The following is a 15,915-nucleotide window of genomic DNA, read 5'->3' as shown; positions in this document are numbered from 1 at the left end:
TTTGACAGAATTCAAACATGGAAAACACAAGCAACGAAAAGGAAACAAAAGAGGACGCCTTACCACTGTTCGAAGTTTGGCGCGATGATCAAGCAAATGCTGGGTGTAGGAGGCCTTCGAATGTAAAGCTCGTTTCCGGTAAACCTATAAAACATGCACACAACAAAAGAGGACAACGCCTTTAAACCACGAAACAATATCTCAGCATCTCTCAAAAACTATGCTTTGGCAAACTACCTCTTGGTCTGGCAAGAATTGACAAAACACTTTGGCGAAGGGAGATTATCATACCGACAAAGAGGTACTGGAGTCGGATTACCAAAGCAAGATAAATGAATTTGACAATGAAAGACAAAGTCTCTACGCCCTCCATTCCTCTAGAGAAATAAACTTTCATATTGCCGCTTGGGATGGTTGACCAAAGTGACACCACGTGAGATGACAGTCAAATATGAGGCACCTCGTCTTCGGGACAAACGCTTTCACCGAAAATATATTGAATCAGAGGCTCTTCGTCTTCTCATTATTCAAAGAAACATGGAAATCACAGGCGACACAATGATCGCTACTACTGGATGATGACCGACATGCAGGTCTGCATCTTAAATGAATCACACTTCCAACAAATTGGTGATCATAGAAGCATGCCCACAGATTGAATCACAATCACTTCAATTCAAGAGTACGGGTTAGCTTTATGCGATTTATTCGCCCTTCTCCAACTAAACTCCGCTTCTTAGTTGCAATTTCGCCTCAATTAAAATCACAGAGAAAAATTCTTCATAAGCCATAAACTCACTTCACGGAAACACAATCGCAGACCACATCAATTATCGCCCACTAGACCCTTACAAGCAGCAGAAACTCTAATCACGATAGTCCTGAATTTACCTAATCTTGTACCACCTTAGGAGGAAGAAGTAACAAAGAAAGCAATACCAAGGTAAGCCTTTTAAAAAAAGATCTGGTTATGGGGATATCTACGCCGACTTGTTCAACTGAGCCTATTTGCGACTGGAATTCCAGAAAGCAAGACAGTCCCAAATCAACCCAGGTTTCAACTTTGTTAGCGTTGCTTCGAGACAACTTGAGTGTTAATTGAGACTGCCACATTCAGTAACGAGACAGGCTTGACAAAATTTTACTATGGTGATAGTGGAGCAGTGGAGCACCAACTGCAAACAGAAGTGCCACGAAGTTTACACCAATTCAGGCACAATGACAATGCCATCTCGCAAGTGTGACGTTTAAATCTACCGTATCCAAAACTTCCTGATCACGGGAATATACTTTTTCCTAGGCATAAGATCAATCACCTATTTTTAGAATTAGACTAAACTTCACACACAGTTGAAACATTTTTCTACTTTGACCTTGGGCAGAGGGAGCATGGTTACGACATCAAATGCTTGTCCGACTTCCAGTCAATAGGAAGCCTCAGAGACGTCGGTCAGAGTCAACGGACTACAGCCACTTTCCAAGAATTCTGTGACTTTTCTTGTCACCACTCATATCGTTCCTCACCTTATTACCCCCCGTCGGATGGGGAAGCAGAGTAGTATACATATTCAAGCAGACTACTGAAGTCACGAAAGTAGGCAACTGGTAACATCCTGTAGGAGTTATTACAGCCTTACCAGGCGCCTCTAAAAGATAGTTTGGAAAGGACAATCACCAGCCGAGGGGGTAGTAGGATGTAGACTTTGCTCAGCTAAGACCGTGACGATTACAGGACCACAAAACTACTCCGAAAGCCACCCAGTGGGAAATTCGGCGCACTTTTAAGCAAATATCGCCCTACACACAACCATTAAAGTGCTGGTCAAATTGTACATAAATGTCGGAATCGGCACCGAAACCAGTTGTTCCTGCGGCGTGCTGAAGAACTAACAGCTCGACATGGCACTATACCAATGGACGCCTTACAAAAACTACAACCATCTGTGCTCCCCGCTCCACAGACGGGGAAGATATAATCAACCCCTCATTGAACTATTCCGTCTACGAAGACGATGGAACAGTAGACGTAGACACAGGACACACCTTCAAGATGAGGCAAAAAAACTCCCCTAGATTTTTTACGCGGAAATGTGCCGGAGGTGTTTTTAATTTCACGTTTGAAGAATTTATATCATTTTGGAAAATCCAAAATCCTCCTTTTGCGAGCTTTTTGGAGCGGTCAATTTCCCCTTATGATGCATCACATGCATGTTGATATTTCCCTCCGTGTTAAGGTCCTTTCAGGGCATAAAAGTGAGAGACCTCAACAACCGATTTAACCCAAACTACTCCAAAGTTATTGTCTTGTTTGGTGTTCAAGTGGGATCACAAGAAACCAAGACTTAGGCCAATCCTTAGAAAGCTGTTAGACCATATCTGTGCTTAATACACGGACTCAATTCACAAAAGCGAGAAAGCACAAAGGAGAGAGGAGAGTGAATAAAGAAAAAGTGAGAGATCAAAAGGGGGAAGAGAGAGGAATGAGGAGAGATGAATGAACGGTGACTTACGCGACGCTCTTCTGGGGAAAGTCGCTTCCACTGGGCCATCGCGTCTTCAACAGTCTCACCGAAACTGCGCTGTATCATCGCCGTCGTGGGTGGGGAATGGTTACTCGCAGCGCAGAGAGTCTCGTGGAAAAAGATCACAAAGGAGCGCGGTAGTCTATAACAACACAAGCAGACACAGTTAGATAAACAAGGTGATCATTTGTCTCTATCGTGGCGCCTTATCTTAGCCCAACACTGCAACTACCTCGGAGGATCAAATTACTTAATTGAGTGGCTTCGATTATTTTTGAATTTGAAGCTTCCACGATGACACATACTACATCACTATCGTGGTACCCCTCTAGAACACAATCGACTTCCTTAAAATGACATCTAGATGTGTAAATAGACGCCTGAACTGCTGTCATAAGATATGCCCTTGATCGCATCGAGTCAGTGAAATTTATACCAATTACACATATAAGTAAAAGCATACTAGCGAGTTAAGTACATTAGTCCAAGTATCTGACTGCGAGGTTAATTTCTTAAAAACAAATCCACTTCCCGATCGCTTTGAAAAAGGACTATGTATCGCGTAATTCTTAAAAAGAGAGAACGACGAAAATAAACCATTTGAATTTCAGCCTCGAACAGAAAAGAAATTGGCGATACACAACTGTTGGTAGACATCGATGCAACTGGTCTTGACACAAAGAATAGACCACGCAAGAGACACAACCAGTTGTCAGGATTACATATTTTAAGTATGGGGAATCTATAAGCAACCACAGGTCCTCTTGAAATTAAACTGTAGTACTTTGATTGGTCGTTTGACTCTTCGAGCAGTTAGGCTTTGCCTCTGTATTTCCGCTGGGCGACATGCCCTTCGAGCCATGCCAGCACCCTCTGTACGTCGGCGTTACATATTCTGCCCTAGCCTTATGACTTTCAACCTCAGGAAAGTCGCAATGACTAATGTCAGCCGAAAAGAAACTTTAATACTCAGTTTATTTGAAATTCGGTAGTGTAAACGAACAAATTTCTAATGCAACAGTTTCTTTAAATTGGCGGAACTCGACGTCTTCCCAATTTCGCTTCCGCAGTGGACATCACGGCTTTCACAACTGTTCTCCACAATTTAGTGAATCGGACGTACCCCCAAATTGTGCAGTCTTTATGGAAAAAGTAGTTGTAAACGACTCAAGGCTCCGTACCATCAATTACTACAAATGTGACCTATCAGGGTAAGCTAGAAAGCGACATTATCAAGACCGGTGGTACAGCCGCAAGCAAATCGTTGGTAATGACGCAAATCTAGTGAAAAGAGGGTAAGAAATACGTCAGTAAAACAAACGTCGTAAACATACATGAAGTTAATGTCAAAGATATTAAGACCAGTGCTACAGATTACTTGGGAAGAAACAAAGAAGAACGGTTTAGTGAATTTCAGGTGGGTCAGCACATTGTTTAATTACTTGGAGATGCTTTCGAATCACAAAGATCTTGAAACTTAAGAAGGAGACTTACAGAGTTTCCTGAAAAAGTGGACATTCACGTGCCGTTAGTGCCCCCTTTCCCTTCCCGGCGCTTCAACTTCTTCGAAAACTACATCCTTTCAAGAACGCAAATTGCCATAGACATTTAACTTCAAAGCTGAAAGATGCGGCGTCGACCTTTCACATTCCAAGCTTGGACGACATCTGTTTTGTAATGGTGAGGATTTATGCGAGCAAAAGACGCGGTATTTGTCGAAATGCACTACTTTCGAGTCTTTACTTCTTTACAATTTAAAAACTGAGGCTAATTTGATTTTTAAAAAAGCCTAAAATAGCAGGAATCCGAGCTCTATCACAGCAGTCACATGTCTTGGTGTCTAGCACTTCAAGAACAATCGAAGTTGACATTAGTCACATTAACCATTTCGAAATTGGTAGAGATCTATTCTTCGGCTTATGAAATTGCCTCTGGTCATGGGAGCCAAAGTGATAGCTGTCAAGCGACTTCCGTCAGACTGCCGCGAGGATTTAAAACGGTGCAGCCACAACCCTGCGATCCAGTATCATCAAATTCATATTTACGTCCGCAGTTAGCAATAAAATGTAAAGAATCCGATTTGAAAACTTAACCTCAAGTGTACACAGTGAAACGATCTTCCAAGAATCTGATTTCTCCAAGAGGACTTTGTATTAAACGCTTGCACTTCAATTTTAATGGTAGTTGTCCTGATGACCATGAAGGAGGAGTATGATCAAAAAGAGGCAAGAAAGGTAACACCCTTCAATGTATGCATCTTAGACGAGATAGTCAACATTCAACGCAGTTTCGTTGACAACTCAAAAATGAAGGGGAAAACCGGTGAACCATTCAAAATCTCCTATTTTGTCCAACTATTTCAAGCAGTAAACCAAAACTTGGGATTTCAGGAAAGAAAATTCACAAAGACTTAAAAAGTACTTGTTGAAAACGAACACGCACGTACCATTATTAATTATTTTTGCTTTGTGTTTTACATCTTTAAAATGTTGTGAACTCATGAGGACATACACAGTGCATGCGATCTGCCAGACATTCTGCCAGCCAGCGATGGGTGCATGCTACTAGTCCAACACATTCCAAGCGTTACCTCTCCAACTTTTTCTAGTGACAAGTTATGAATTAAAAGTCTGGAAAATCATGAATAGAAGGTAACGGAAGATGTATCACGATGTCGGCATACTCTGTTGCCGGAGACTTAAAGCAGCGTATCCAAATAGCACGCTTTTGATACACGCCAGCGAAGTCTTGGAGCAAGATTATCAAAGGTCTGAACTATGCCTCGACATCTGCACAGCCACACTACCTCAGAGCCTAAAACATCAACCAAAAGTGACAATGGCTAGGTCAATTTTGGCAAAATCTTGTCTCAGACACAATTTTCGGTCTAATCGCAGTAATGTCTCACAAGTACTCCACTTTGTTTTGAATAGCCTCGCCAAATGACAATTGCGCCTATCATTGGCGTGGTGAGATTCACAAATGAAGAAAATCACTGGAAATGTGCTGTAAAAATCTCAAGAGCTGAAGTTATCCAAGTGTTTTTCTGGTGTTTATGAAGTGGAATGTCTGCGTAGAAGAGGCGAGAAATGTCACAACGACTAACATTCGATAACTTTTCCTGAAATGGCATGGAACCTATGAAGGCTTTTACTCTATACACAACGAGTGTAGTAGCAAAGCTTGTTACTTCACAAAAACGGTCCTGAGAAAATCTGACATAAAGAAACAATTTTGCAAGTTATTCAAAGGAGGGGCAAAAAACTTAAACTTTCAAGCTTTTTTCGACCGTTTACAAACAACATTTGAATCCAAGTAACTTAGGCATTCATACCTGAAACCCACTTAAAGTCAAAGAACAGAGGCAAAAGATGGATGCGAAATCTGTTCTGCATTACGACACCTAGAGGAGCTGGAAACCTGCTCTTCGAATCTAAGCTAAGACTGCTGCGAACACAATCTTCGAATACATCACCAAGTCCATTGGAAAACCTCAAATAGTCTCCTCTAGTAGACTCAGCCAAGAATGCTCTTATCCGATCAAAAAAGCATCAAAATCGCTCAAAAAGACATGAAACTTGAACTTATTCATCAAAAAGCGCCAATTTTCATTGCATAGACTCACCTTCTTACGTAGTCTAGTAAATATTTCAATCAAGAAAAAAATTTACCTCATTTTCTTGATAATCATAAGGCATACATTCTAATAAAAGAAGAAAGGCGAGACTTCACCAATAACGACCTGTAAAACCGTCTCTCAGCAAATTTGACTGAACCTGTAAAGAACGCCAGAGTGGAGGTAAACAGACGTATCTAGAGGGGCGGATCGCAGAGAGACGTCGATAACAGCGACTTAAATCCGCTGCAAACACGTCAAACGCGTAGCCTTCAACGCATACTACTTAGAAAAAAAACCTATTACACAAGCAAAAACAAAAGATCCACCACAGATCCTCATGAATTCGACAAAACCGATGTTAAAGTTGATTTTACAAATGCTTCGAAGGTGATTCTTTCGTGCCACTTCTAAAAATAATTCAACCAGCGCCATTTAGAAACCCGTGACAAAAGAAAGCATTAAAAGTGGAGAACATTCGGGGAAAGGGGACTCAAACGCACCTTTAAGGGTACTTTGCGTGGTATGCAAACTCTGTCACCTACTTTAACCGCTCACGAATGCGCAATGCCCACGAACTGTTGGGTGGAAATGAACATTCGGACCGGTGAGATGTTCCACCGATTTTCCTCATTCAAAACTTCTCTTGTCCATGGACATTGGATTCAAAGTAATTCAGATTCTACTGTTTCAGAACATACAAAGTGGACAGAGAGGGGACTGAGGTTATGACACACAACCAGAGCACATCTTGTCATTTAAAATGGAGTAAAAAACATGATGGATGAAAGATTGATGTGAAGCTATTATCAGAAAACAGTTAAAAATTTTTAGTAAAAAGTGGTCTTAAATGCGACTTAAAAGACCAGTAGTACAGCTGCTTCGTTGATAGAAAAATTTGCCAAGCAATCGCTAAGTAAAGTCGGACTTAGGGAAGCTTCAAAGTATAATCAAAATAACAAAGACGGTAAGAAAGCAGAGAACCCAAAGACCACTTTCCTACTTCCACAATACTCACTTTTCCTTTTCTTCGAAGACGGAGGATGAATGAGCGCGACGGAGTTGTTGAAGCGTACTGGAATTTAGCAACTAAAAGAGAAAATTTGATAAAAAGGACGACATCCTTTTCATATCCAACTAGTGACCCCCGTTTTTCAGTCCCCAGTAAATGGGCTCTACTCATGTCACATACAGATAGTCTTCCCTTCAGGGATGTCAGGGGACAATCTGGAAGTACTTATCGAAATCGAACCTTTCATATTCAAAACACACGGTTCTGGGATAAAAAGTAAACTCCGAGATGACTGACCCATCTTTCTACAGTTCACGCCTCTGTTCATGTTGACAGTCAGCCAGTTGATTTACTTTCTTGATTAATCTCCACAACGTAACGGTGACAATACTGGCATATTTGTATCTGTTAGAACTCATCCGCCATCCTTCAATACTGTTACCGTCAGTAATCGTTTCAGGTCTGTCTCATGCGAGCTAAGGCGCATTTTTAATCACAAAAGCAAGTGATAGAGAACGCAACTTTTTGAGGAAGCCACCAGCCATCTTGACAAAAGTTAGCTAAGTGAACTTATGGACCAGGTGCGACAACTAATTGAATATTGAATGCCCATTGTAACTCGTGACTATATCTAATAGCAAGTTTTTGAACTGTCGATAAATAAAAATATGTTGATATAATTAAATCAGTTTCTTTGCAAAGCCGACAATGCAGCAGTGCATGCATGTTCAAAATACCAAAGAAAGAAGGAAGCGTTTAGTGCGAGGAGGATACGATTAGCTCACGAACGTAGATAAAACATTACGGGATGTTAGTTAATGCTTTGGGTAAGAAATCTCCTTCTGTTAGGTGAATTTAGTGTCTCAGATAAGATTTTGATTCGAGGTTGGGCATCAAGCACTTGTAAACTTAATACTATCTTTGGAAACTGAACTAACGGTTTTACGTACCTTGAGAAGGCTCATATGACCGAACTTTGACATGAGGGCAGCTACGTTTGCTTTCTCCTCCTTTTTCTCGTTAGGTTCGTCAGTATCGGAGGAGGAGTCGGAGGAGGGCGGTGGTGTCGACTCGTTGGTCAGATCGATAACCCCAACATCGCAGGCCGGGAATGGAGCGATATCCGCTCGCATCTCCGACTAAAAGGCAGAGGACTTATCCAGGAGCAATGAAGGTGACCAATCCTGACAATCGCCTGAGTGCAGTCCATTTCGACAAGGAATAATAAGGTGCGCAGCAGAATAGTATTCTACTACGTGAGCCTTTTAGTTGTTCGAGAAGCAACCTCCACAATGATAGCATGAAACCCCACTCATGCACCCATGTCAATTCAATACTTTTCCAGCCCTGCAGTATATTGATAGAACTACTACTTCCTAAAGCTTTAGAGACGACGGCAGTAAGGTAGCTCATTACAAAAAGAGCAATAACGCAAGCAATGAAGTCTGAGGACTATGCTTAAACACAACAGAAAGAGCCTTCAGCAACAGATAGGTGGATCTGCTGAGATCTATGACCTTAATATCGTGGATTATGAAATGAATAATAACAAAGCAATACAAGAATAGGAAGAACTAAAAGCATTCATTACTATCCGATTTATGAAAAATTGACACTTTCTCTACACCTGCAGTGGCAGAATAGAATCCAGGTAGGCGGAATTTAGAAGAAACGGTTTGGCAAGAAGGAATGAGTGCCACACACAGTGCCGTAGAGTTGCCATTTGTCAATTCGAAACCGAAACCAAGCACTTTACGGTATTCGTTTATGGGCAAATGTTCGCATGAATTGACGCACGAAATACGCTCGTCGGGAACAATGATACGTCTAGAGTAACACCAATGCAATGATTCGCCATAATAGAAATCTCAGAGAAGGCAGCTGAATAGCTCCTTGAAATTGACAAAGCGCAACACTATCACTGAGGCAATGAGTCTTTCCAGTGTGATGCAGTATTACCGTATGCCTTCCGTTACTTGTCGTGTAGGCGGTCAAAACATCTTACTACCTTTTAGAGAGTGAAACAGAGGAACTACCATGGGGAGTGCTACGAACGACGCCCATGGGGAAAGGAGGGCCGTGTGACAGAACAAGTATTTTCACTACATCTAGACCCATAGACTGCCATATTGTGGGCTGATAATAAAGCCGCCTACCTACCCATATGCCCAATGATTCCTCTAAAAGTAACTCATGCTGCAAACATCGGTACCCAATTAGATAAGTCAGGCCTTGTCAAAATACTGCCAAGGTGGTAAGGTACGTTAGACGCCGTTCGCCCTCTTAAGTAAAAAAAAAACTTGAGAAGACATAAAACAGCAAAACCCAGTATTCTCAAAGGACTCCATTTCAAACTAGAATGACTCGCATCACAAAACTTGAAAGATAACACAAGTGTATTTTTTATGGCGGGTCGGTAGGGCGTTACATACCGTTAACCCCCCAAGAAGAATATTATTTACTTTCGAGGAAAGCGTTTTGGAGGAACGACAACCGACGCTGATCACTAAAACAATGTAGACTCACAAGAGAGGAATCAAGGAAACCATGTTCAACTTCCCACTTCATATTTATTCTGTATCATGATTAGTAACAGCGAATTAGATGCGTAAATCTAGTTAGACACCACAAAAATTCTGGGATCAAGTACCTTTCCAGTGGCGCAAGAAGCTAACAGCAAATCATAAAAGGAGCTAGAGAGAACGGAAACAGAGAAAGGTAACGACAATAGGAGAGTCTGGATACCTACCTTTCATCAACCGCTTCACTTCAATGAGCTGTATTATTGCTTCAATTTTCTCACTATATACGGTGGACACACGAAACGCGAAGGACTTCATTCAGCCCTATTTGTCAAAATTAGTTTCTAGCATACAATTCACCTAACAGTGAATACAAAATCGAGATTAGATGAGTCAGCAATCACCTAAATGCTCCACAAATCCAGTACGTCATCTTCGTTTCCGTCTAGTGGATGGTTCCAAAGCAGAAAACAAAGTTGGTCCCCATTAAAGAACAGATTACAGATTTAGTTAAATAGACCTATCTCTCTAGAGCACTTCTAACGATTACATAAAAAAAACTACTAAAATCCAAAGCTATGATACTCCTACGAGTTTCAAGACTGTGAGGATGACTCAGATGAACGTTTTGACAGAATCTAATTAGTAAAGTGGAAATGAGGTAGCCAACTAGTGATAGAAACATCCTGGAAAATGTGTAAAAGTCTACAATGTAGGGAAAAACTATGTCGACTCACAGCAAATGCCCAGCTCATACTCGATCTGCAACATGATTACTAGTGGAGAAGGTTGCAGAATTAGAATGGAAAAAAACTATCAAGCAAAATCCGAGTACCTGGTAACATTCCAAAGAAACAAGAAGTGGAACACAGCTCGTAATAACTCCTACAGAAATCAAAAAGACAACTAGGTAAGAAGTAGGGGTTTTGAGATGTGTAGAAAGGAAGTAACCGCTTAAAATATCCGACAAGTTACGAGAAGCCGAAGATATTACAAAGATGAGCAGCAGCACAACCGAGGGAAAAAGGAAATGGCTGAACAGAGAACCACCCTATATTTACCACCATAAGCCGATTACTGACATAGTATTAAGCTCTAAAACCTGACAGCTTATGGAAAGCGGACAGCCCAAGAAAGACACCTTTCTAATCGATTCAGTTAAATAAAACTGGCAGACCGCGATTCAACCACGGTTAGAACTGTTTGTGATGCTTCAGCTCTCAAATAGCATTCCAACTGGAAATAAAGACAAGGCATACAAAGGGATCAGGCAACGAGTAAAAAAGCTTGAGAGAAAAGTGTCTTCACCCACTGGAGGCATAATGGCTTCGAAATCGTCAATATCATCCTCCTCCTCATCCGAGTTGTAGGTCGTGATAAGAGGCATTTTCTTTTTTGGTGGCTCATTCTGCTTCACCCTTGGGGAAGGATGTTCAACCTCCTCCATGTTTCTAGGGGAAATTTGAGAAAGGCGTTACATAATCTAAGCCGACCATACAAACGATTCATATGCAAATATACAAAAAATGAAAACCACTGTAGGGTGGAATAATATTCACAATAAAACAAATGGAATCGAAGTACCTAAGGCCAAAACATGGGAAATAAGCAAGCTATAACGCTTTTGAAGACTAAGTTATCGAACTAAAGGAGCATTGGATAAATAAGACGTGCGATACAGTTTGCAGATGAAATATAGAATGTCATATAATTACATATGAGATACAATAACCACGTGTCATGATACAAAAAATCAGCGGTAGAATTAATAAAACTCTGTCTTAGCCTACAAAAGCATTGTAAACATTTACCACAGGGGCTAGTTGGACTGATTTACCGACCAACCGTGTATGAGCAATAGCAATTGGCAAAATGATTGGATTAATCATCTGACTTGGTGACTTACAAATGTCGGGCAGTAAACCACCTTATAAAACATCATAGCATAAATTTTAGAGCAAAATTTACGTGCATCAAACAAAACGAAAATTTGTGCAGTGGTTTACGCCTGAAAATGCTGTTGTCATGGCTATGTGTAGTCAAGCCATCAGGAGTAAATAATATAGTTTGCAAGCAGAGATTATTTTGAGATGCGATTGTGAATCTCAGCTTAGTAACGAATGCATCAACGTTTGTGTTTTTGACTAATGATGTGCTTGTAAATAAAATTGGACCAATGCATTTAAAGAAATTGCTATTTTGCCTTTGCTGCTTATGCCTTGGTTTGATAATACTGAGTGTACAACAAATTCGGTCACAGCATTGGGTCTTTAAAGTCATAGAAGTACGTCATTTTATCGTCAACTGAAATTCCTTTGTTTGCTATCTCCGGAGCCCAAAAGTGGTCATATGGGGTGAGTTGTTGGAAATTGGATTTCGTTGTCATTGGTTTCGCAGTTAATCGCGAGGCGTTTTGAGCATGAATATATTACTAACTAAAAGGCTACGCAAGTTTATCTTTGCTATTCTTTTTTGCTTGACTGTGCAGAATCTGCATTCTCTTTGCCATTTTGTGCGCAGCGATTGAAAATTAAAAAATCACATAAAAATAAATAGACTAGCTTGGGTTACTTTTGACCTGGCGCCACCCACCTTATTAAGTATCGCATCATTGTAAAATCCGTGAAATGTTTAATAAAAGATTAAAGAATTACTAATTTTTTGACCAACACTTTATTTTCCTACCTTTACGTTATTGGCTCTAGTCCCCCGAGTCGTGGAAGGTCGCTGTAGTAAAGAATAAAATGTATTGCTACCATATGGAAGAGGCGCGAGGCTGCTGCCATGGTCCAAGGGTCATACCGCTTAGCGGAAGTACAGTCTACTCACATAATCAAACACAGATCTAAGCATGGTAAAACACCAAGCAAATTATTTGCGAGTACAACAAGGGATTATTTTGATCGAAAATGCATTAGCAAATGCTTTTGCTAAAAAACAATTTAAATTATTACGCAAGACAGTTTAGTAATTAAAATGCCATAATGTGCACGACAGAAGTGATAAGTTTACCTGTTAGCTGTTGAACGTTACCATTACACTCTCTTTAATGTGGACACTTTTAGGAAAATCCATACAAAGATCGACGTTTGTAGTGCTATGCTTCGGCCATTTATCTACCTCTTTATTGTGGTTTCGTGGGCGCTTAGGGCTCCGCCTTTGTACCTAATCTGAACGAAATCGCCCCCAGTCCATGCCAGTAGGCATTCCTCCCAGTTTTTCCATATGTCGGCTTTTATTCGTCTTCAGGAAAGACTCAAACCGCCTTAAATGATTCAATTCTTGTCGATCTTGTTCATGATAACATCACCAAAGTAAAAGATTTAGTAGCACTTCTGTCCATTTGCTTGTTTTAGTCGGGCATTTGACTATGCGGGTTTCTCAGCCTTCATGCTTCCGGATTCCATCTTGGAAATCGAATGAATCATCTTCATCACATCTTTCCGGCAGCCTTTTTATCTAATTATTAAGAAATTCTCTGCAGAACTGCATAGCTTACTGGATGCTAGTGAGAACTCAGGGCGATATAATACAGTACTAAATAATGTCCTAAGAAATAACACCGTCACAGAGCTCTTTAATTTCTCCAAAATCCAAATGGTCATTGAATATAATCTATGCCAGCTGAAGCGCCCTAAGTCTTCTCCATAGTCGAAGGAAGACACAATCCTGGGGCAGAGTATGTTTTGTTGACGTACGGAAGGGCTGGGAGGCTACTGCCATGGCCCAACCACCACGCCACCCAGCGGAAGTAGAGAGGCAGAGCCTAAACTTCCCGTGATGTCAAAATGAAGAGTGAACCAAACAGCCAAAGCATTACACAACACCTCAATAAGGTCGATTCAGTTAAGTAAGTCTTTTAAAAAACATACCTACAATTGCGGGTCAATTATAAGGCAAGTGTGCGGTAATTTGAGTTACCCAGGTGACTGTAACTGTTCCCACAGGGCCGAAGTGTTTCCTAATTTGTTTAGAAACATGATTCTCGTACACAGGCACATGGAAGTCGTTTGCTACCGGCGTCACATTGCGTGTCGACCCACCTTTCGCCCTTCAGTCCGTCGTCATTAAATCGTGACACGCGTTAAGTGTCAGTTTATGATGATAACTGGCTGCACTCAAATTAAGTGTGTTGGTAAAGAATAAAGCCGGTGTAGGGCACTTCCTATCCGAGGATCCTGCCATACCTGTGTTCTTGAGAAGCGGGATAAGTGACAGGGTAGACCAGTCCGGTAAAATCTTGATTGTAAAAAGTCGAAAAGAATGGCACACTGACAGCGCAGCGGAAACCTAATATCAGGAGCGATTCTTTTGAAATCCTTCATCGGCTTCCCCCTTGGACACTGCTCTGCTCTAGGCATTAAGAGATAGGTGGGAAAGAGACGAAGACTGTACTATGTTTTCGTATCACTGCCAGATAACTTTCGACTACAACGATTACTTACATTACAAAACGCATCTCGGGGATTCATTTGTCCGTTCTTGGCTAAGGTTAAACGATAAGAAATAAGAAGTCAGGAGTCGTTGTATTACAAGAAAAAGTAATAATTTGTTAGTCTGATGTTTCCTTGTTCCCTAGCCAACATGGACAGCTCTTGAGTGGCGTTGATGAGAAAGTTGAAGCAATGTCATTGGTTCATCTTTTACAAGAACCTGTCCATCCAGCCAGTTGGTGCAGTATCGGGATTGCATAAGACCACGATCCGCGTGAACCGAATGACAAGGCAACAAGATGGTAATGGCGACCTACGAAGATTCAAATTTCTACGTTCTTAAGTAAAAATTAAAACAAGTGTCGATTGGTTTATCATTCAGAGTCGGTCACGACATCCATGGGCCAGAAATATGGGTTGCTCAGTGACCTTTCCATCAATGCAAAAATAAATTTTTTCTCAATACTGGTTATGTATCTGGGTACACAGCTTCCTTCTCTTTGAGACCCTCAATTCCGAGATTAATCGCCTTGGGTTGCATAAGGCGGGACAATGATCTGCAAAGCATGGTCCCTATATGTCAGTCACTGCCCAACCGCAGTCATTTTGTAAAGCACATTGGTTAAAGTAACTTTGAAAAGCAAATGTTATGCATTCATTTCTCCTCGTTTTCTTGTTCCCCTTTTCAATGCTGCCCAATCGTCAATCTAGAAGAGTACTGAGGCAATTTGTCCTCCTAAAGACGCTAAAGGGTCTCTCTCAATTGTTCAAGCCTAATACTACTGTCACTTCTTATTGTAAAGCATGTGCTTGAGGTATTCGTCGGAAGGTGATGTAATTTGGGAAGCGTTGTTAATCTCCATCAATTCATCTATCGCCAGCAGATACCCGCCTTTCGTAAAGTCCAAGAAAAGCCTCAGTTATTGTTAACTAGATGCGGATTCACCCTCCGCTGTCAACAATGTTGAGCCCGAGATCTTAGTGGATATGTTATAAACCATACCATTTCGGAAGGAACTTTGCCACCAGCGCCCAGACGAGCTGGCACAGCAGTGATTACCTCCACTCCCCTAAATGGCTACCATATCGCGGGAGACAGGGGAATGTAAGATAAGCTGGTAGCTGAAGACGGCCAACAATAATTCGCTAATAAAAACACAACACAGGACCAAAACACTGCTTCGGCTGGTCACAGGATTGACGAATTAAAGCACGCAAACTGTCATTGGCTAGCCCGCGATTACGACGGCTTGACCCACTTGCACACACACGCACATGCTACCATAGACGACGAGGCCGGGGACGACGGGAATCATCACACCGACGACACGCAGTGGTGAGTGGGATAGAGCACAGCTAAGTGAGCGGCGGCAAGTGTGTTTCTAGCCGAATCACACCCTACCTGGATTACACAGTTTGCCTTCCAATTTGTACCCTTGCCCCGATCTTCGAGTACGTATATCATAAAATCTAGAAATATTCTTTTTCTATACATAGACTGTCATGCATTTATTTGTTGAGTAATACCAGCATGGGTTTTTTCGCCCATATTCACCATCTGAGGCACCATAAAAATTTATTTGAGTGTGATTACGAATTACCATCAACTATTCCCATGGATAGGTAAGATATGCAAGACTTTTATCCCACATAAATTTTCCCTTTAGTTGTGAATATTTACAAATTTACTTAAGGCTATTTTAGAAAATCTAAATTTATTAAGTCATTCATTCCTCATTGGACCATGATTAACCCTGAAATAAATCTGTCTAAAAAGTAAATGTGTACTAGAAAAAAACTTAAATGCTTT

At 41.1% G+C, this 15,915-nt stretch overlaps 1 protein-coding gene across 1 annotated transcript in view; it reads right to left on the bottom strand. All coding sequences in view use genetic code 11, as the record gives it.

The window, feature by feature from the left end:
• The window catches only part of EGR_07730 (Cytosol aminopeptidase), a gene marked incomplete at both ends in the record, with an annotated part of 28,209 nt that extends 12,788 nt beyond the window's left edge, over window positions 1-15,421 (bottom strand). Inside the window, 6 exons of the mRNA XM_024496979.1 lie at window positions 64-144; window positions 2,511-2,664; window positions 7,157-7,227; window positions 8,101-8,289; window positions 10,985-11,123; window positions 15,381-15,421. Coding sequence (XP_024348602.1) covers window positions 64-144; window positions 2,511-2,664; window positions 7,157-7,227; window positions 8,101-8,289; window positions 10,985-11,123; window positions 15,381-15,421 — 675 coding nt within the window. The remainder of the gene's footprint in view (window positions 1-63; window positions 145-2,510; window positions 2,665-7,156; window positions 7,228-8,100; window positions 8,290-10,984; window positions 11,124-15,380) is intronic.
• Between the last annotated feature and the right edge of the window lie 494 nt (window positions 15,422-15,915).

Source organism: Echinococcus granulosus (assembly GCF_000524195.1).
Source record: "Echinococcus granulosus chromosome Unknown EG_S00085, whole genome shotgun sequence".
NCBI lineage: Eukaryota > Metazoa > Platyhelminthes > Cestoda > Cyclophyllidea > Taeniidae > Echinococcus > Echinococcus granulosus.
This window is presented reverse-complemented; position numbering and strand designations above follow the sequence as displayed.